Source organism: Callospermophilus lateralis, chromosome 1 (assembly GCF_048772815.1).
Source record: "Callospermophilus lateralis isolate mCalLat2 chromosome 1, mCalLat2.hap1, whole genome shotgun sequence".
NCBI lineage: Eukaryota > Metazoa > Chordata > Mammalia > Rodentia > Sciuridae > Callospermophilus > Callospermophilus lateralis.
In genome coordinates, this window is record NC_135305.1 from 55,935,283 (window position 1) to 55,956,824 (window position 21,542).

General features: G+C 39.6%; 1 protein-coding gene across 5 annotated transcripts in view; it reads left to right on the forward strand.

The window, feature by feature from the left end:
• Srpk2 (SRSF protein kinase 2) overlaps positions 1 to 21,542 on the forward strand; it is a 243,188-nt gene that overhangs the window by 203,798 nt on the left and 17,848 nt on the right. For all 5 annotated transcript variants that reach the window (XM_076834856.2, XM_076834818.2, XM_076834828.2 and 2 more), the window contains 6 exons: positions 6,263 to 6,428; positions 7,623 to 7,648; positions 8,996 to 9,242; positions 10,313 to 10,795; positions 19,287 to 19,387; positions 19,498 to 19,605. In XM_076834856.2, the coding sequence (XP_076690971.1) occupies positions 6,263 to 6,428; positions 7,623 to 7,648; positions 8,996 to 9,242; positions 10,313 to 10,795; positions 19,287 to 19,387; positions 19,498 to 19,605 (1,131 nt within the window). The remainder of the gene's footprint in view (positions 1 to 6,262; positions 6,429 to 7,622; positions 7,649 to 8,995; positions 9,243 to 10,312; positions 10,796 to 19,286; positions 19,388 to 19,497; positions 19,606 to 21,542) is intronic.

The window sequence follows — 21,542 nt, forward strand, 5'->3', positions numbered from 1 at the left end:
TAGTCAATCCTTTGATCAGTTCTTAGCTGTCCGTCTTTAGCCACGGTGTCCCTGTGCTGATACAAAAAAAGCACTATCCTGATGAATTGTGGTTGTGGATGTGGGGGACACACTGTTCTTCCCCATCCCCGGTCTTCTCAATTGATGATTCTGTGGCCTCAAGCATGATGGAATCTTGTGCTGTTTGCCTCCAGTCCTTCATTTTTTTTTTTCATGTTAAATCAGTTTATTGAACTCTACTATGTCTACCCCCCCCTTTAAATTTATTTGTTGTTTTTTTTTTAGTTCTACATGACAGTGTAACGTATTCTGACATTATACATACATGAAGTATGACTTCTCATTTTTGTGGTTGTACAAGATGTGGAGTTATACTGGTTGTGTATTCCCATACAAACATAGGAAAGTTATATCTGATTCATTATACTGTCTATCCTATTCCCATCCTCCCCTTTTCCCCATTTTTAAACTGAATAGAAAGGAACTTGTTTGGCATTAAAGGAACTTGTTTCTGGTACATTAAAAGATGTACCTCAGGTGACAATTTCTTTAAAATCCTTTGGTCCCATTTAAAAGTGGTTTTGACTTTCTTATGTAATTCAAATGAAGTTGGCCTTTTACTTTTCAGAGTTTTATAGTGTAACTCAGTGCTTTTTATAGAAATCCTTTAAGAAGGTGACTACTTGCCATTAGTAAAATGTGGTGTGCCCTTCTATAAAGGGCGAGACTGTGGTTTTGGTGACTTTATTGTAATGCTGTAACAGCAAGCAGTTACAGCTTATAGCCCTGGAATTTTAAATTATTAGTAATCTGTGATCGTGATCCTGTGCTCAGTTTTCACGTTCCTTAAGGCATTGTTGCTTTATGTGCTTTATTTGTAGTATGCCAACTATACACCAGTGAGAACAGTGGTGTTATTTATGCTCTATGTTCCACAGAAGATGCTGTACAGAGAGGACAAAATCTTCCCCAGCATTCCACAGTTACTCTGGTGGATTGGATACTTGATCCATGCATTAAACTGTGGGATAGTGTGAAGTATGTGTTTTCTCAATCTCACTCTCTGTGCCAGACCCTGTGGCAGATTGTTTTTTTCTTATCACTGTCTAATTTTTTTTAATACACTTTTCATTCATTTAGCATTTAAATTATTTCCCTTGTCCCAGTTATCAGTAAATTCATTGTGATTGAACTAGTATTGTTCAATTTTAGTACAGAAGCTTGATTTTAAATTATCAGACATTTCAATATTAGATTTGTTTGGTGTGGTGTAGTCCTTGTGATTTTGCATAAACTTGCAATTCTCAGAATCCTGGGTCCTGAGCTCACAATTTAGTTAGTGGCTCCCTTTGAATAGAAGTAAGCCTTCTTTGGGCTCCCTGCAGGCTGAGTGCTGGGTGCAGCAGCAGCACCTTCCTTCTTCCTTTCAGCAGTATAGCTGCTGGATTTTCTTATTCATTCTCACAATTTAGAGATTTCAGAGCAATGTGGCTAAATACAGTGTCCATAGAATTTTTCTGTCTGAGCATGTGTCTCATTCTTGTACTCTTTTATTATAATAAGTATTTCCCATGCTTATTCATTCAGGTTACATGATGGTTTTCACAACCATTTTGCAGGATTTGCCTTATGTCTGTCTTATTGAGGAAGAGCTTTGCTAGTATGAAATTTTCTGGGCTTGTGGAAAGCCCTCTGGTGTTTTCCTGTACACCCACAAGTAATTAATATCTAAATTAAGGACTCCTGCTTGGGGCCAGCCGCCTCTCCTCTGCCAGCCCATCTGGCTGTCTGTTGGGACTCCCTTGGAGCTTCATTAGCTTGTTACCAAAAGGGTAGGATCCAGGCAGTCTCATCTCCCAATGTCCTATGTTTAGGTGTGGTAGGAAGAAAGTTCTCACATTGTTACCAAAATCAGAACATAGTTTGGAAAGGTGCTCTCATTCTTTACTCTTCACAGTTCACAGTTTGGAGGGAGGGACGCTTCACTCTGAACACTGATGGGTCAGGAAGATAGCCTTCTAACATAGGCTCCACACTTGTTCCTCCTTTTATCTGCAAGATTACAGGACTTGTTTCAAGCAAGTCATGTTGGAGAGGGGCAGATTATGTTGTTAAAACCTGTGGCAAATGATATCTGGAATGGCTGTTGGTGTATAGAAAGAAATCTAGTAGACCATCTTGTCCATGTTCCAGATTTTACAGGTGAATTTGAAGTTTAGGAACAGGAAGGGATTTTCTCTGAGCTTGTAGCTAGTTAGTTCTGACATCAGAAACTGGATTTTTTTCCTGCCTTGGATTCTGCACTACTTCACATGGAGAAACCTGGCACCTACTCTTGAAGTATGTGATCTGGCTCCTTTCAATGGATGATTGATGACTGACTCTGCCTCTGGCCTCTTTGTGGTTGGTTTGATCTCGGCTTTTCCAGCAAAGGGATCTCTACAGCTTCTGCTGCCTCCTTCTGATGATACACCAAGTATGTTTTTTAGGCAATTGAGAAAAACATACATTAATTAGACAAATGAAGAAAACAGAAAAATTAATGAATTAGGCATAGTGACACACACCTGTTATCTCAGGTACTCAGAAGGCTGAGGTAGGAGACTCACAATTTCTAAATCAGCCAGGCAACTTAGGGAGATCCTGACTCATAAAATAAAAAGGGGTAGGGAAAAAATACTAAAGGTTCCTGAATTTTAATTGGATTTTTCAGGGGGAGATCCATCCTTTGGCATGAAGCTTGATTCATTATTTTTATTTCTCCTCCATCATGGTTATTCTGTGTAAATGGTTGTAAGATTTCTCATCAGTGTTGGTCTAGGATACTTTATTACTTTAAACACCACTGTTTACAAACAAAATGCTGCTTTTGAAAATTAAATTGTTGTTCTTAGCTATAACAAAATATTGATATTTTTAGAAAAAGATAAATGTTCAGAATTTTAAAAAATTAAGGAATCAAATTTTTATTCATGGAATGTTACTTTTAAAAAAAATCAGCAAAGCTCTTTTAATATATTAGAGATCGAAATAGCTGAGACCAGAGAAGTTTATTAAGTGACTTGGGAAATTATGGTTATGTAGTCAGTATAAATACAAGTCATCTAACTTAGTTCAGTTTTACCATTTGTTCCTAGTTCCTGTTTTGTAGACTATGTTTTTATGTCTGATTCTTACTATGTTTGTGTATGATTCATGTGTTTTTACCCTTTTTGAGACATGAAAATGGAAGCTCACAGAGGTTAACCACCTGCCCTGGGTGTAGAATGTTTGTGTAGCAGTTAAGAGCAGGTCATATTTTAACGCTGCTACACCTCCTAAATGATCTGCATTGATTAATGAACTTATTTTGTCCCAGTGGTAGAGTCTTTCCCATGTGTTCTTTGTCAGACATTATAGTCAGGGGCTTCCCAAGGAAAGGTAGCCCAGCTGAGTGCTATAGCTGATATTTTAAGAAGTCTGGGACCTTAAGTTCTCCAAAGAACACTTTGCTTGTCTTGAGCACATTGTTATCTTTGGGAACATATGTTAACACATTTGTGTACTGAGTCACAGTATCTTTTACCTGTGAAGCCTCCCACACAGTGAAACATCTTTAAAAGGGAAAGAAACCAAGGTGGATAGATAAGGGCAACTTGTTCATGAAAGATAGTTAGAAGATATTTTAGGAAAGCAAAATATTAACTCTAAGTAAATTCATAAATATTTCTACTTTGAGTTAATTTTTGATAACTGAAATTTAAGTTGGAATAAATATCAGCTGTTTAAAAATTTTCCAAAATTTTGTTCCTTGTGCCTGTTCATTAATATCTTGTAATTCTCAGAATCTCTCTTATTTGGATTAAAAATTTCACATTATTACTCAGTTTGCACAAGGAAGATACATGAAATATCAGTGAACCACATATAGACCCATTGGATTATGTTCCCTTCAGGTGTATACCCTGTACTTTTTGTATATACATAATGATTTCTGTCTGACTGTTGGTTCTTTGACATTCTAAACATAATTAAACATTTTAATTGAGGTATTATTTTAAACAGTAAGTATTCTAAATTTAAAAATCAGAAGCATTTCTTTAGGCTTTTTTTATTCCCCCATTTTACTGGTACTTACTAACAACTTGTCAGTATTTTGGTATTGTGCCGTGATTCATTTTTTTTTTTTTTTTTAATTAATTCCATTACTCCCAGCCACTACCAAGAATGTGTAAGCTCTATGAGGACAGGAGAACTGTTAAGGGCTTTGAAGTTGCGGAACTCTGTTTACTGTTGTATATCAAACACCTCAAATAGTTCATAGCCTGTGATCAGAGTTCAGATGATATTGTTTCAGTGAATTCATGTGAAAATGCTTCCTATGAAAAGTTATTTTAAGTGATCATAGATGTTTTAATACCTGTGTAATCCCTGTTCAAGAGACAGATAAACTGATTTTCTTTTAAAAAATTTTGGTTCCTTCTCACTTTGTAATATTTCATCTTTGAAGGTTATTTAGCCAGCTATTCATGGTAGGCAGACACACTGGGATTTTGCTGGGTGTTACCTAGTTTTGGATGATGCAGTGTATCTTTTGCTTATCTCTTTTACATTTCCAGTTTCTTGTGGACAAGAGGCCCAAATGACTTAATATTTAAATGGTGATATTTGTATTTCTAATGTATGGAAAAGTATATTCTAAAAATTAATTTTTATGTGGAAATAATTGCAGAGAAACATTGCCCTTGCATTGAGGTCACTGGCACTCTGTAAGGTTTTGTTTGGTTTGAGGTGATGTGCATGTATATGTTTTGGTTTAATGTTTTCTTTTAATTTAAGGCTGTAGTGCTATTAGATATGAGAGCTATTTTTTGGTTAAATTATATCCTTCTTGGGGCTGGGGATATAGCTCAGTTGGTAGAGTGCTTGGCCAGCATGCACAAGGCCTGGGTTCAGTGCCCAGAACCACCAAATGGGGAAAAAAAAATATGTCTTCCTTTTACTGAAATATTAAAAATGTATGTGCATCATTAACCACTAGGAATATAAAAATCAAAACGAAAAATGCAAGTTGGGGGTTGGGATGGTGGCTCAGTGGTAGAGCGCTCACCCAGCATGCATGAGGCACCGGGTTCGATCCTCGGCACCACATAAAAGCAAACTAATGTATCCACTTAAAAAAAAACCTAAAAGATAAATAAATAAATAAATATTAAAAAAAAGAAAAGAAAAATGCAAGTTGGGTTTGATGACATTCCTGGAGCCCTAGCTATTTGGCATGGTGAAGCATGAGGATTGCTTGAGTCCAGGAGGTTAAGACCTGCCTGAGAAAGAGTGAGACCCTGTCTCAAAACAACAGCAGCTAAAATGAGACACCACTTCATACCCACTAGTGTGACTACAATAAAAAAGATAGTTAATGTTGGTCAGGATGAAGAAATTGGAACCCTCATATGTTGCTGGTAAGAATGTAAAAGGAATAAGCACTATAGAAATCAGTGTGGGTACTTCATCAAATGGCTAAATGTATACTTGTCATATGACCCAACATTTCCCTCTAAGTCAAGAAAATACAAAGATAGGTCCCTATGGAAACTTGTACATGAATATAGATAGCAGTATTATTTTCAATAGCCTAAAATGTGGACACAATCCAGATGTCTATCTAATGAATAGATAAACACAATGTTTTATTCCACACAGCAGAATATAATTTGGCAATGAAAGGAAATGAAATACGGATATACTTTACACAAGAGTGAGCCTTGAACATTATGTCAGTTGGAAAATCCCTCTGTATGATTCATTTTAAATATCATGTCCAGAATCAGTAAGCACATTAGTGATTGGTCAGGGCTGGTAGTGGTGGAGGGAGATGGGGAGTGACTACTAATGGTATGAGGTTTCTTTCTGGGGTGATGAAAATTTTCTAAATTAGGAAGGGGTGATGGTTGCACATCTAAACAACATTATGCTCTTCAAATGATGAATCATACACGTGAATTCTTTTTCAGTAAAGTTGTTACTAAAGATGTACATATAAAAATTTGCTTCCATGAGCATAAATTATCTGTGCAGTGTTACACATTGGTTGCTTATGGAAGGGAGAGCTGGATTGGGGGCAAAGGTGGGGAGGGTTTTGTTTTGTTTTGTTAACTAAATGCCCTTTTGTGTCTGTCAAATTTTGTGCTGTATGATTGCATCACCTATTTTTCAAATGCATAAAAATTAAATAATAAAAGTATTGATAGCTCCTTTCCTCTTTTGATTTTACTATAACTAGGTTCTTCAAGGGTTAGATTATCTACACAGTAAGTGCAAGATTATTCATACTGACATAAAGCCGGAAAACATCTTGATGTGTGTGGATGATGCATATGTGAGAAGAATGGCAGCCGAAGCCACTGAGTGGCAGAAAGCAGGTGCTCCTCCTCCTTCAGGGTCTGCAGGTGAGGGAGCTGATTGAGCTGATCTTTCTTCATTTCAGTCGACTTGAGGGCATTTTGTACTTGCAGAGTTGTACACTGAAGGCAGTTGAGTCAAATATGTATATGCAAATTAGGAACTTTTTGTAAGAGCTTGGTTGCTGGAAATAACTGGAACATTTTCTTTAGATGATTTTCCAGTTGCATTTTATTTTAATATTTGAATTATTCATCTTTGTGTCCTCCATTAAAAGACCACCTAAATTCTTAACTGTTGCTTCATCTATCTGTATCTGCATTTTCTTATGGTACCCACTTCTGTAGGGAGGAACATAGTCATGGGAATTATTTTCTAGCTTAATTTGTAAATGCTTCCCTCTCTTCAGTTAACATACCTCTATCAGTCTGAATTTAATTAGAGACTTTGGAATTAGATACTAAAGACCTAAGGGTATAGAGGAAAGATGACCACATGACTTGAGCGCTGGCATATAAGGGTGCTCCCCCCCACCCCCTCGAATTTCACAGAATTCAGTAATGGTAGTGTTGGCATGCTCTTTTTACATTATCTGTGCCCTGGTGTGTGGTCAGGCAGTTGTACAGGGCTAACACCCCTGTGACTAGGGCTCTGGGGCTCTTACTCCTTCTACTATCTACTCTAAGGGTGCTTCTTTAGTTCATGGAACCAGCCTGTCAAGTTTTTGCTTCTGGTTAGGGGTCTAATGTGATTTGGAATAATTGTCACAAATTACTGTGTAATTACTAATAAAAACTTTGTACTATTTAGCTTATTTTTTTTGTATGAGATTTGCCAAGTGGATTTCGAAAATAAAATGTACATTTCCTCATCTAAATTGTTCATTATCTATAAACAAATTTGGTCTGATGACTATATGATTTGTGAACTCTTCATTTTCTTAAACTGATAATGGATGCTTGAGATTATTGACTCTTTTTGAAACTGATTGTCATTTAATTTTAAATAAATAATAGAAATGACTTAGTATGAACAGCTTTTACTCTGCCCTTTAAGGGTCAGTCATTTGATTTGAATACATTTTCTTTAGATCCTTACAATAAAGAAGCTCTTGATTTTTAACAGTTTTTGAAGTTGGATAGCCATTAGAAGATTGTAATTAATTCATTTTGTCAGTTTGAATTACCCAAATGTATGTGTCAGTTTTCGTCTAACATCCATTTTGTTTTATATTGTTTTAGTGAGTACGGCTCCACAGCAAAAACCTGTAAGTACTTAAATATATACTTATATTCAGCATGTTAAAAGGAACTATTCACTAAGCTTTTCAAATGATAACAAATGTTCTAATATATATTAACTTAGAAGGTAGACATGTTTATAAATGCTTTGTATCCTTAAATATGTAAAATTCTTTAAGTTGAAGTGATTTCTGCATAGTTAGAGTCATCAAAGCTGTTATAAGAGCTTCTTCCTAGGTACTGTTGGCAGAAACTCCTGAATTGTGAGGTGATGCTTAAGAGTTTAAAGTGTGATTATTCCAAAATCAGTTTATATTACTTCTCATTGGCTTCTCAGTTACTTATGTTTCTGACACTGATATTCTAATTTTTTTTCTTAGACAGTTGTGTAAGTACGAGAGAGTATTATCCATTTTGTGGTCCTGTCAGAAACACTGTGTTCAATGAAGCAGCCCTCCTTTTAGAAGGAAGTTTCAGTGTAAGGAGGAGCTGTGAGAATTTGGCTTCCTGGCCAGTTGGGGAGTCTGAGTCATTTCCACAGTGTTCTCTTGGTTTGCTGGCTTGAGTTCACTAATCCTGTGAAATGTTGGAGGTTCTTAATGCCTGTGCTTTCCAAGTCAGGTGGCCAGAGCTGAAAGCAGGCAAAAACTTAGGGTTTTTGATTTTTCACCCTTTTTCTTCATAGGCTCATTTCTTAAAATTCATGTTGTTTTGTTTGCTGATAACAATTCAGTGTGAGGCAGACTCAGTCAGTGCTATTGTCTACCTGTTCCCCACCCCTGCACTCTATGGTGCTGGGGGTTGAACAGGGGGCCTTGTGCATGCAAGGCAAAAGCACTCTATCAACTGAGCTATTTCCCCAGCACTGGTTTTTTTTTTTTTTTTTTTTTTTTTTTTTGAGGTTTATTCTTTAGTTGTGGCCGGACACAACACAACTTGTTTATTTATTTATTTATTTTACTGAGGATCGAACCGAGTGCTTTGCACATCCTAGGCGAGCGCTCTACCACTGAGCCACAACCCCAGCCCTTGTCTCCCTGTTCTGGCAAACATTTCTTTTTTGTCAATAAGGAGGTGAGAAGGATGTAACTTTGTATAAGGCAGCAACAAATAAAACTTTCAAGAGGAGTTTCAGTGATTCAATTCTCTTAGAATTGAAATGATGAGGAGGTATACTGCTCTGAGGGTAAGACCTGATATTAGCCAGACTGTTTTCTCTTTCACCATAATGCTTCTCTCTGGGTTTGTGAACTTAATTGAATATGACGTGAAAAAAAATGGTTAGTGTTTGCCATACTGCCAGCACTTGTGCTATTATATGGTGCTTTAAAAAGGAGCTGACTGACCTATGGTATTTTCTTAACATGTTGTAGATAGGAAAAATATCTAAAAACAAGAAGAAAAAGCTGAAAAAGAAACAGAAGAGGCAGGCTGAGTTATTAGAAAAACGCCTTCAGGAGATAGAGGAATTGGAGCGAGAAGCTGAAAGAAAAATAATAGAGGAAAACATCACCTCCGCTGTACCTTCCAATGAGCAAGATGATGAGTACTGCCCAGAGGTGAAACTAAAAGCGGCAGGATTAGAGGAGGCAACCGAGGAAGAGACTGCTAAAGACGATGGTCAGTGGCACCTGGAGTCAGGGTTGGTGGGGTCTTGGGAGCATCACAGAGGCGGGCTTTGTGCTGCTGCTATGGATACTAAGGAAGAGTTTCTCTGTCTTCTTAATGGACAGTACGGGAAGTAGTTCATTAATAAAAATGTATGACAGACATTAGTTAACACCGCAGAGTAGTTTTTTAAAAATGGAAAACACCATGTTTTCTATCCATGCTAATAATGGCCCCTTCTTTTTATTTTGTGATTAAATTTTTGCCTAACACATCACAGACCTTTTTCTGAAGGTTCGGGAGAGGGTAGAAATAGAAATCCAATTTTACTTATAAAGTTATTTTCCCCCAATGCTAACTTCCTCTAAGGAGACTCGACTAATAAACAAATAAGTTAAATAAATGAAAAATAAGATTTAGAAAGCTTACAGGGTTTACCCTGAAAGCCAAGAGGTGTTGACTGTGTGGTACATAAATTAAGCACATTAAGAAGTATATCTTGTCAAAGGACATAAGTACCTCATGCCACTGTGTCAAAGAGAGTACCAAGGCCTAATTCTTTTTTTTTTTTTTGGTTGTTCAAAACATTACAAAGCTCATGACATATCATCTTCCATACATTTGATTCAAGTGGGTTATGAACTCCCATTTTTACCCCAAATACAAGTTGCAGAATCACATCGGTTACACATCCACATTTTTACATAATACCATATAAATGACTGTTGTATTCTGCTACCTTTCCTATCCCCTACTATCCCCCCTCCCCTTCCCTCTCATCTTCTCTCTCTGCCCCATCTGCTGTTGTTTAATTCTCTCCCTTGTTATTTTTTTTTCCCTTTCCCCTCACAAACTCTTATATGTAATTTTGTGTAGCAATGAGGGTCTCCTTCCATTTCCATACTGTTTCCCTTCTCTCTCCCTCTCTCCCACCCCACTCGTCTCTGTTAAATGTTAATCTTTTCCTCATGCTCTTCTTCCCTGTTCTGATCTTAGTTGCTCTCTTTATATCAAAGAAGACATTTGGCATTTGTTTTTTAAGGATTGCCAAGGCCTAATTCTTAACCCCTGAACTTTTTAAGGTGAAGCTGAGGACCAAGAAGAGAAAGAAGACACTGAGAAAGAAAATATTGAGAAAGATGAAGATGATGTTGAACAGGAGCTTGCGAATATAGACCCTACATGGATTGAGTCACCCAAAACCAATGGCCATATTGAGAATGGTCCATTCTTACTGGAACAGCAGCTGGAGGATGAAGAGGATGATGAAGATGACTGCCCAAATCCTGAGGAATATAACCTTGATGAGCCCAATGCAGAAAGTGATTACACATATAGCAGCTCCTACGAACAATTCAATGGTGAATTGCCAAATGGACAACATAAGATTCCGGAGTCGCAGTTTCCAGAGTTTTCCACTTCATTGTTCTCTGGGCCCTTAGAACCTGTGGCCTGTGGCTCTGTTCTCTCTGAGGGATCTCCACTTACTGAGCAAGAGGAAAGCAGTCCATCCCATGACAGAAGCAGGACAGTTTCAGCCTCTAGTACTGGGGATTTGCCAAAAAGTAAGTGTCCTTTCCCATCCATTGTCTGCTTTCACTGGCTCCAGGGTCATGCCTTTGATAAACACTGTGAAAGGAGCTGACTGGTGGTGGTAAAGCCATGTCCATGTTTTAACCATTTTTGTTTTATTGCTTTTATACTCATGAACAAGAAATGTGCTTTAAAAATTTGTTCTGTGCCACTGGGCTTTCTCTTACTCTCTGCTTATGCAATCCCATTTCTGAGCTTTTCTTATTCTTTCTATATTTAGTCAGTGACACCTAACATTTGCAAAAACCTTGGGAGTTTAGCATCCTTATAGGTTCCTACAATGCATTAATTTAGCTTATAATTTGTAACCTCTTTCATCTGATGGTGTTATATTTAGTTTTTTGGCTTGTTTCTATTTGAGAGAACATCTGCTTGCTCTTTTGCTATGTTGAGAAAGAAGTGTCTTGACTTATTTTGATAGTTGTCCCTAATTATAGGACCCTGCTATCAATAACAGTCCCAAGGTTATAATTTTGTAATTTTAAAGGAAGTGACATGATTTAAACATGAAATTAGATTGTAGGTATGTCTATGCAGGGCCCTGTCTTATTTCAAACCCTTATTTTGGGAGCAAATGCCATGTGACATATTGCTGAGTGACTTCAGTAAGTGAAAACTGGGCTCTCATTTGGTTTCCATTCTGGCTCACAGTGAAAAGCTCAGAAACCTCCTCTGCTCCCTCTGCTGATAGGACTGCTTAACACATGGCAGGTTATTGATGAGCCAGCCCTACAGACAGCCCCAGAGATTCTGTAGCCCCTTTCACTCTTGCAGGCTGACAACTTATTCTCTGAGAAAGCCAGCCACCCTTGTTACTCAGCTGTAACTAATCATTCTAGCATGTGTTTTCTTAACTTGGTGGGACATGGTTAGCTCCTGGTCACCTTTTTCCTGGCCAGGGAATATTCAAAAGCTTCACATGTAGATTCATTTCTAGGAAAAGGCAGCCATGGAAATATACCTTCTCTGCTTTTATTGTTGCTGTTGCTCAATTTTAACTTAGAGATGCATATATAAAGTAAATTTACAGAGTAGCTTTGTATTATTGTGCAAGCAACAGTTTGGGGCAGTGGCTTCAAATATATGAGATTAAGCTGGGTGTGGTAGTTCACACCTGAAATCCCAGCAACTCAGGCTGAGACAGGAGGATCCCAAATTTGAGACCGGCCTCACCAACTTCGTGAGACCCCTCAAAATAAAAACAGTCTGGCCGGGTATGTTGGCACATGCCTGTAATCCTAGTGACTTGGGAGGTGAGGAGGGAGGATCACAAACTCAAGGCCAGCCTCAGCAACTTAGTGAGGTTCTAAGCAATTTAGTGAGATCCTGTCTCAAAATATAAAGTAAAAAGGACTGGGAATGTGGCTCAGTGGTTAAGTGCCCCTGGCTTTAATCCCTGGTACTAATAAGTAAAGCAAACAAAAATAAAAAAATTCTGGGGAATAGCTCAGTAGTAAAAGGCCACTGGGTTCAATCCCTAGTGCAACAAAACAAAACAAAAACCAAGATTAAATCCCAGCTCAAAACTTAATAGCTATGGAACTTTGATTTCTAAATCTCCCCGAGTCTCAGTTTCTTCCTCTATCAAAGGAAATCAGTGGCCACATCTAGGTTAGTTATTAGCATTGAATCAAATGCTACCTGTAAATGGTTTAAGTATATAAATAGTGCAGGTAAACAAATGATATATGATAAATAATGACAATAAAGTATAGAATATTTCTTAGTGAATGGTACCTTCTTGTCACGAACCTGGTAGGTGCCAGGCTTGCTACTGCTATTGCCTTGTTGTCAGTGTTGTTGAGACCCAAGTGAGTTGTAAGGCTCAGGACAGTTTCTCTTGCTAGTAACCAGTGGATTCTGAATGCAGGCCTCCTGTTTCCTGGTCCAGTTTTGTCCACCACATTATAATTCATATTCATAATAGGTAGATATATGTTTAGGCTTTAAAAGAAAAACTTCTTATGAAAAAACAGAAGTAGAGGGAAATTCAAAATTGTGGTGAATGCATGAGTGAATGGGTGAGGAGAGGGAAACATTCTGATTTAGACAAAATGTAAAATCCAGTTGGAGATATTATTTAACTCAGAGCACGTTGTTTGAATTTAAGGAATACTTGGGCACTCTCTCTGAGAACTACGTCCATACATTTCTTGATTGACATCAGGTTGCGCTATCTCCCAGCCTGTGTTTAACAGTGGGGTGGGGGGTATATGACTCATACCTGAGCTGCACTCCACAGACCCTGCTGCCTGGCCCACCTAAGTCCTCCTCCTGCTTTGTGGGCTGCTCTTTGTCCTGCTATTTCCTAGGGTAGTTCCCTAATCTTTTCAGCAATCTTAACCATGGGCGTTACCCTGATCTCTATTCTCAGCCCATTCTACTGACACTCCAGTCTCTCCCTAATTGACCCAAGCCTGTCCATGTAACCATGTAATCCATGATTACAGCTGCTGTCATTGTGGTGTTGCTGACCAAATCCCTATTTATTCACTCAACTGTTGAGTCCCAGCAGTATTTTAGTTAGTCCCTGTCGTGGGTACTGAGGATAGTGGTCAACAAAACCAAGGATGTACCTGCCTTTCCTTCTTGGATTACCATGGGAGTAGGTAGCCAGTGAAAACCAGTTAGTGTTGTGAGCTGCTGTGGGTAAATTAGGCAGTGGTGTGGAGGGTTGCTCTAGATCTTACTGAGAGAGATCACACCTCCCTGACAGGATAACCTTTGGTTAGAGACCTGAGGGAGTGAGGAAGCAAGTGCAGGATCCAGGGACTTCTGGCAGAAGAATCTCTTCCTCTGCTTTCCTATGCTGGAGAGCCACTTATTCAACAGTGTTCAAGACAGCCTGATCTCTGTATCACAAGGGGACTTCAGACATGTAGAAACCAGAACACAGTTTGCTCTCTCGATTGGCTAAACCTCCTGTATTCCCTTGATGGTCCTTGACACTCCCCGTTTTTTCTCTCATACCCAGTAGGTCACTTTGTCCTACCAGTCATACCTCCTTAAATGGGGGTCCTCCTTGCCTTGGCCCTGAAGAGTATGGTCATTGCCTGCTTGTACTATCACAGAGGCTACCTTTTGATCTGGCTTTTTGTTCTTTCTTGTTGCCATTCCCACCTGTCTTTAAGTCATTGCTAGAGTGTTTTAGTGGGGTATATGATCCATGAGTAACCAGCCCCATCCTCTGAGTTGCAGGAATTACTAGAACACCCACTCCTCCCTCCCTTCCTCCCCGCCTCCCCCCTCCCTCTTTCTGGTACTGAGGATTGAACTCTGGGATGCTTTATCACTGGGCTCTATCCCCAGCCCTTTTTATTTATTTATTTATTTTTTGAGACAGGGTCTTGCCAAATTGCTGAAGCTGGCCTCAAACTTGAGATCCTCCTGTCTCAGCCTCCTGAGTTGCTCAGGTTACAGGTGTATACCACCATACCTAGCACATCTCTGTATTTAAAAAAATATATATTTTGAAAGAATAGTACAATAACAATTGTATACCTTCAATATAAATTCATACTTAACATTTTGCCACACTAGGTATATTTACATATATGTAAATAAAAACTGTGTTGTAGATATTAGGATTCTTCTAAATACTTAAGTATCGGGCTGGGGATATAGCTCAGTTGGTACAGTGCTTGCCTGGCATGCATGAGGCCCTGGGTTCAGTCCTCAGCACCACCCAAAATAAAAAAGAAAACCAAACAAACTTCAGTATTTGTCTCCTGAGAGATGAAAGAACATCTTTGTCATAATAATAATACCATTATCATAGTAAGAATATGAGTGATTTTACAATATCTATTATTCATTATATAGTCAATTTCCTCAGTAGTTCTAAATTTTTTTTTTTTTTTTTTAGTTTCCATGATCCAAAATATGACAAAACAATGTATCTCCTCCTGGGTGGTTGCTTCTCTATTCCCTAGCGGGCCTCTGCAATCTTTCTTCTTGTCCTACTGACTGTACTTTACTTAATTATATGGTCATTGCTCATTTGCATTATCTTCTCTTCAATGGAATGTAAACTCTTTGAGAGCATGGTATGTTTTTAACTTTGTATCCTTAGCACCTGAATGCTAAGATAAATACTTTAATAAATGAAAAAATGAGTGCTTTCTCGTTATATTTTATTCTTTACTTTTTCCTTTTGCAATAAAAATTTTATTCTCTCCAACACACTACCATCCCTAGAAGCTCTGTCAGATAAAAATCGGTGTTCTTTTTTTCATTGTCCCTTTCTTCTTACCAAGCAGAACTTTTCAGTGTTGTTAAATTCGGGGGAGGTTCCAGGCAGGATCTCCTGATACAGTCATCGTGTAGAGGCACTCCATTTTGGTTTCCTGCTTGGTCATTTGATAGCCTCCCCATGGAGGAGGTGTTTTGTTTCCCAGTGGTCTAGGGGCTTACAGTTAGGAACCAGTTACTATATGATCAAGAGGCAAAAGAAGCAGGCTTTGTTGAGAATTTGCACAGATCCTTCCCATTAGAGCACAGTACATGTACATGAGGAAGTAGTGTAAGAAAGGTTGGGGGCCAGATTGAGATGTTTAAAGAACTTAAATACCAGGCTAAAGGATATAATATTTTTCCAGAGTAACTTGACAGCCATTGAAGGTTGTGAAAGGGGGAAGGGTTCCTCTTAGGTTATTAGCTACCAGAACTACAACATAGATCTTGGCTCATATTGTCTGAAGTACAGAGGCCATGGGGGTGGGGGGTGGGGGCGTCATTGTTGTGCATGTAGGGTCTACATGGAGTCCTTACACGTCTTCTAGTCACTGTCAGCTTTTGTCTAGACTGCTGCTGGACAGCCTCCACCTCTTGTTCCCCAGGCCATTCTTATCTAGTCCACAGACACCTTTTAAAAGTATATGTCCTTATCTTTTCTCCACATCCAAAATGACCTAGCATGTGTTTCCCACATAGAGCCATACCCTGAGGTACCTTTGGAAGTTGATGTCCCTTGCAGTGGTCTGATGTCACGTGCCTTGCACCACTCCTGCTGGCTTCTTCCTAAAGTATCTCAGAACTGTGAACTCCTTTCTGCATCTGGCCTTTGCATTTCCACTGTCTTTTGCCTAGAACTTCTTCCTTCAATTCAGTCCTCTTCTTGAATGTCACCTTCTCAGAAATGACCTCTCCTAAACATTATCCTCCTTCTCTTTGATTAATAGCATATGTAGTTATCTGACATGCTGTGTGAATTAGTTACTTTATTGTCTACATTTTAGGTAGTATGTGAATTTTCTAATTTGGAGTGTGTCTTCTTCATGCTGTGACCCTAGAGCCAAGATGGCACCTGGCACACAGAAGGGGCTTGGTAACCATTTTTTGAGTCAATGGGTTAGGTGTTTCAGTAAGTCTCCTAGTTCTGCTGCTTCTGTTCTGACCCATCTCCATGTAGAGAGGATATTTATGTCTCCCTTGTAGAATGTTCTAAAATATGAAGAGGGAGTATCTGCCCCACACGATGCCTTGCCCTGGTGTGATGGCAGCTGAGGCACTGCTAATTACCTTCTTGCTAGGTTATAGGATAGACTTACCAGTGTTACCCAGAGATTGACTTATCAGAAGATGACCCAAAGGACCCAGCCCTTCCTGAAGTGAAATCTTCTCCCTTATTCTCTATTTGGTGGAAGCAGAGAGCAATTGTAGCTTTTCAGTTTGTCATTTGGTTTAGCATTATCAATGAAAAGGAAGAGCTCTGACAGGTTGCACAGTGGCCACTTAATCAGAGTGGGTGATCTGATTGCTTGCAACACAAAATTGTAATGATTATGCAGCAAGTGTGAGCATCCCTGTATTATTTATGAGGCCTTTTGGAGTGTTGCATTCAGGTACCTTGACACAGGAGCTGTCACACTGAGAAAAGAAATGAGAAACACAAACAGAATCTATTTTACCCTCCTGTTGTGTTCTTACACAATTAAATTTTTGTGATAAATTATCTAGTATCATTTAGCTCACATTCAACTCTTACTGTGAGCTGAATAACTATTTACAAACCTGAACCTGGAGAATACTAGCATGTACCCAAAGAGATTTTGTTTAGTGAACATAAAGAGGAATAGTAAGTATAAAGAAATGGTATTTAAAGATGTGGCGATGGTATCTTCAAAAGTGTATTTCTCTAGCGTATCTGAATTGTGCAGCTCCCGGGAAGTATCTTTAAAAACAAGAACTAGGAGTGGGTGGCAGATTACAAGTTGCCTCCTTCCATTTGAGCACCCTCAAATAAAAGCCAGCTCAATTACCTGTTCTTATGGGGAAAAGAAATCAAATATTCTGGGAAGTCACAGAATGTCAAACGAAGCTGCATCCTCTTCCCTCAGTAAACCTTGGATCTTAATGTTTGGAAGTTGTTTAGAAAAGGGAGCTCACTCTTAGGCTCCACACACCTGCCTGCTCATTCTTCTTTCACTGACCCAAGAGGATGGCTCAGCTGGTTACAGAGAATGAAGCTCCAGGATCTGTACATTCAGCCTAATGCTCTCCTGCAATTGTGTCTTTGGGAGGGGGTGATCTCTTCCATTTCCTCCTTTCCTGAAAACTGAGTCACAAAGAGTTTGACATATGCCAGTTTTAAAACTTGCAGGTGTTAAAAACTAAATTTGAATCCATTTCTGCAAACTTTAAATTCCTGTTGATTCTCCTTGGTTAGATGATAGGAGGGATTCATCTAGTAGTTTCTAGTGTTGTCCATTTATATGTTGGGTCAGCATTGTATGTTTATCACTCTTCTTATTACCCCTTTTACATTTTGCCTTCCCTTGTGGGTCTCTGCTGCTTGCTTTCTCATCATTTTCTGAATTCCTGTGTTTCTTTTCCTCACTTCCTACTTGGTCTTTGGTATGCTCCATCATAGATAGCTTCCTTATAAAGTAGGGTGCAGAGCTGGGTGCAGTGGTGCACACCTGTAATCCCAGCAGCTATGGAGGCTGAGGCAGGAGGATTGTGAGTTCAAAGCCAGCCTCAGCAATGGCAAGGCACTAAGCAACTCAGTGAGACCCTGTCTCTAAATAAAATAACAAAAAATAGGGCTTGGAATGTGGCTTAGTGGTTGAGTGCCCCTGGGCTCAATCCCTGTAACCAAAAAAAAGGGAGGGGGAGGGGTTGCAGGAGTAGATTATATGCACCAGGAGAACCTCTGTGCCTGACTGGCCTGGGTTGATCCAAGAGCTGAGCATAGGTCTTGAGAGCTCAAACACTGGCCAGAATTCTCTCAGCATTATGTGGAACCCTCCTTGGGAGTCCTGTGAATACTGTGAATCCTGGGGACCTTGCTATAGTCTACCCTGCTCACTATTAGCAAAGCTGGCCTTCTTCTCTTTCTCTGGTATTTGTCAAGGAATTGAACCTCCTTAAGCACCAAGATTCCATAGTTCAGTGTAACCAAAAACTGGTGTAGTTTATATTAGCAGTGCCTACCTTGTGAGTGAGCAAAAAGACACTCTGGGGTGGGTGTTAAATGCCCTGCTTTGAGCAGACTGTCTATAGATGCTATTTCAAAATTATTTTATAATAAGTGAAAGCCCCAGTTACATTTTATTCTTACCAGAAATCTGAGCTTATAGGGCAGTTTGAGATTTGATGATGAAGATGCTGACTCACTTCAAGGTTTTCTCTCTGGGCCTCACCAAGTTCTTTTTCTATGTCACCTGCCCCTTGGTTAATGGTGCTTGACATATAGGCATGGTTTGGAATGATCTGAGAAACTATTTTGGCCCCAGAACCACTGCCTTGTGCCTGATGTGAAGAAAACCTCAGCATCACCCTGGAGTTGAGAGTGACCTAAGTGTGTGACAGGTTCATGTGTTGCCTTTATGGCCCAGGCCGTATCAGGAGATGTCTGTTCTGGAGTCTTCCTTGTCCATAATTAAACCAGAATAAAGTAGTTCCTCCCTTTAATCTATATTGTTAATTAACTACAAGTCTAGTCCTGTGTGTGTTCAGCCCAGGCAGCAGGAACTGTAGGAGATGCTGTGGGTGTTAAAGTAGAGGTACCAGGGGCCTGGTAGTCATTCCATGTCTGATGAACAGTGTGTCAGTAGGAAGTGACTGACTGCCATGGCAATATTCTGTTTACCTTTATGTTCCTTGTGGTAATGCACCAATGAGTTAGATATGGCCCATGAGGCAGTAGCCTCTGATCAGATGAGAAGCAGCCACAGAAAAACAGGCAGGGAATGGAGCAAGGCCAGCATGTTCTAGGGCTGAGACAAAGGAATTAGGGATGAAGAGATATCCTTGGGTCCTCTGTGTAGCTAAGTTTAATCGCCTTTGTGTAATATTTTCCAGAGATGGAAACAAAAATTTTTAATTCTCTTTAGTCCACCTAAATGATCACCATCTCCTTGTCCTTCTAAAAAAGGAGGTGGTCTGTCTGGCTAACACTGTGTTCACACATGCAAACCCCTTGTCCCAGTCACTAACCTTGCTACTGTTTGCCCATGCCAGCAAAAACTCGGGCGGCTGACTTGTTGGTGAACCCCCTGGATCCACGGAATGCAGATAAAATTAGAGTAAAAATTGCTGACCTGGGAAATGCTTGTTGGGTGGTAAGTAGTTTTCTTTCTAAAACACTTTGGTCATGATTCTGAGAAGACACTTTTTATTTTTCCTTTTTATGTCTCTGTTCCTCTATGGTAATGCATCTGTTCCTTTCCAGCATAAACACTTCACAGAGGACATCCAAACACGTCAGTATAGATCCATAGAGGTTTTAATAGGAGCCGGCTACAGTACACCTGCAGACATTTGGAGTACAGCATGCATGGTAAGGATAGCCTTTGCCATTTTCTTCTTGTAAATTAATTTTTCCCTTTACTGCTTTTGATGGGGCAATCTCCATGGGGCACAGATCTCAGTTTTTCTAAAAGTGAAAATTGTCAACCATGGGATGGATGAGAGCTAGGAGATTGCTGCTTTGGGTGTCTTAAGAATTGGAAGACGTTTACCTGGGTGTGGTAGCACACACCTGTAATCCCAGTAACTCAGGAGCCTGGGGCAGGACGATTGCAAGTTTAAGGTCAGCTTCCCCAGTTTAGCAAGGTCCTAAACAACTTAGTGAACCCTATCTCAAAATAAAAAGGACTAGGGAATGTCGCTTAGTGCTGAAGCACCTGAGTTTAATCCCTAGTTACCACCCTACCCCCAAAAGTCTCCTCAGATCCTCAGATGTGTCTAGGATTTTTGTTCTGTTCTATAAGAGATGGTCTCTTCTTCAGGTCCTGTGCAGTCCATCGCCCCAAATATCATACTCATTTGGGGTGACACGGGGCTTTCAGTGTTATGCAGTGCTCCCCCTTCGCTCATGATGGATGGGGAGGTGGTGAGAATAGGCATCTCTCAGGGTAGGGGTGCCTGGGGCTGGAAGGTTGGAGCCCTGCCAGGTGCAGGGATGGAATATGTCAGCAGCTGCTTTTATGCCCCTGCTGGCAAGGGAAGGGATCTCTTAATATACTAGTGCATAATGTCTTTCTTCATAGAGCAAAGTCTAGAGACTATTCTGACTTTTCTGGCTTATTGCTCTGGGGAGTACAGTCACTTCTGAGACAGTAGTGGGATATACTCCCTTGGTCCAGGTCTTTTGCCTTGGAGAATATGGTGATGCTTTCCTGGGGCACTGGAGGTCATTCTTTTCACCTAGTGTCATGACATTAGTTGGGTCTAAACTCTTCAAGCTCCACCAGTGTATTTGGGTTTTTTTTTTTTTTTGGTCATTTGCACCAATGACCTTCATCCATGAGCCAGTTTCAGTTTCTCTTGCCCAGTTTCAGTTCAGCATTTTCCAGTAGGCTTTACTTTGTCATTCCTCTGCTGAAAAGGTGGGATGTGTGGAATGTCATGCTTGTCTCATTATTTTTTATCCAAATTCTTTTCTGATTTAATTTTCAGTTATTTGAGGTTAATTTAATAATTCTTTTGTGTTTACTATATTTTATGCCCACTAATGCCAAGTAAAAGCAGTGTGTTAAGCAGATAGGACCAGAGAATGAGAAAAAGTACATATTTTTGTGTCTTTCAAGTTGGGATTATCTGAGGCCACATATATGGCAAGATACCTCTAAAGCACCATGCATTTCTATTTCCTTGTTGTTCTGATAGATAATGCCAAATAATAATTTTAATGTAACTAAAAATTTTAGTTTTTAGTGAATTTCAAAAACCCAAGTCCTGTCTTAGTAAATTTTGGACCAGAATGGTTGAAAGAACTGGCAGTCATGTGGTGGTTGCTTTGAATTTAGAGCCTGCTGTGTGGAGAGGCCTTTGCCTGCTCTGTGTGACTGGAAGGTAAAACAAGGTGGAGGCTGGAAGCTGCAGGAGGCAGTCCAGGTCAGCGGGAATGGAGTGCTTCAAACAGTTGGGCTACAGGGAAGCAATGACCCATTTCAGGAGGTGGCGAACCAAGCTGCACTTGTCCCTAGCAACAGACGGCCATGTATCAAGGCTGCCCTGAATTAGGCTCTGAGAACACTTTCAACTCTGAAGTCCTATGCTTCTAATTTGGGATATTAAAGTTTTGTGATATAACCAGAAAAATAGGACAAAAATCCCAGATACAGGGATAATGGTGGGCAATGTTTGCATCCTGTTCAAATTTGTCTCTGCACACCATACCCCTGTCCACTGTGTGAACTGTGTTCACATGTAGTAAACAAATCACAGGATCCTAACCCAAAACAGGCTGTGTCTCCTTTCACCTGCCTCCTT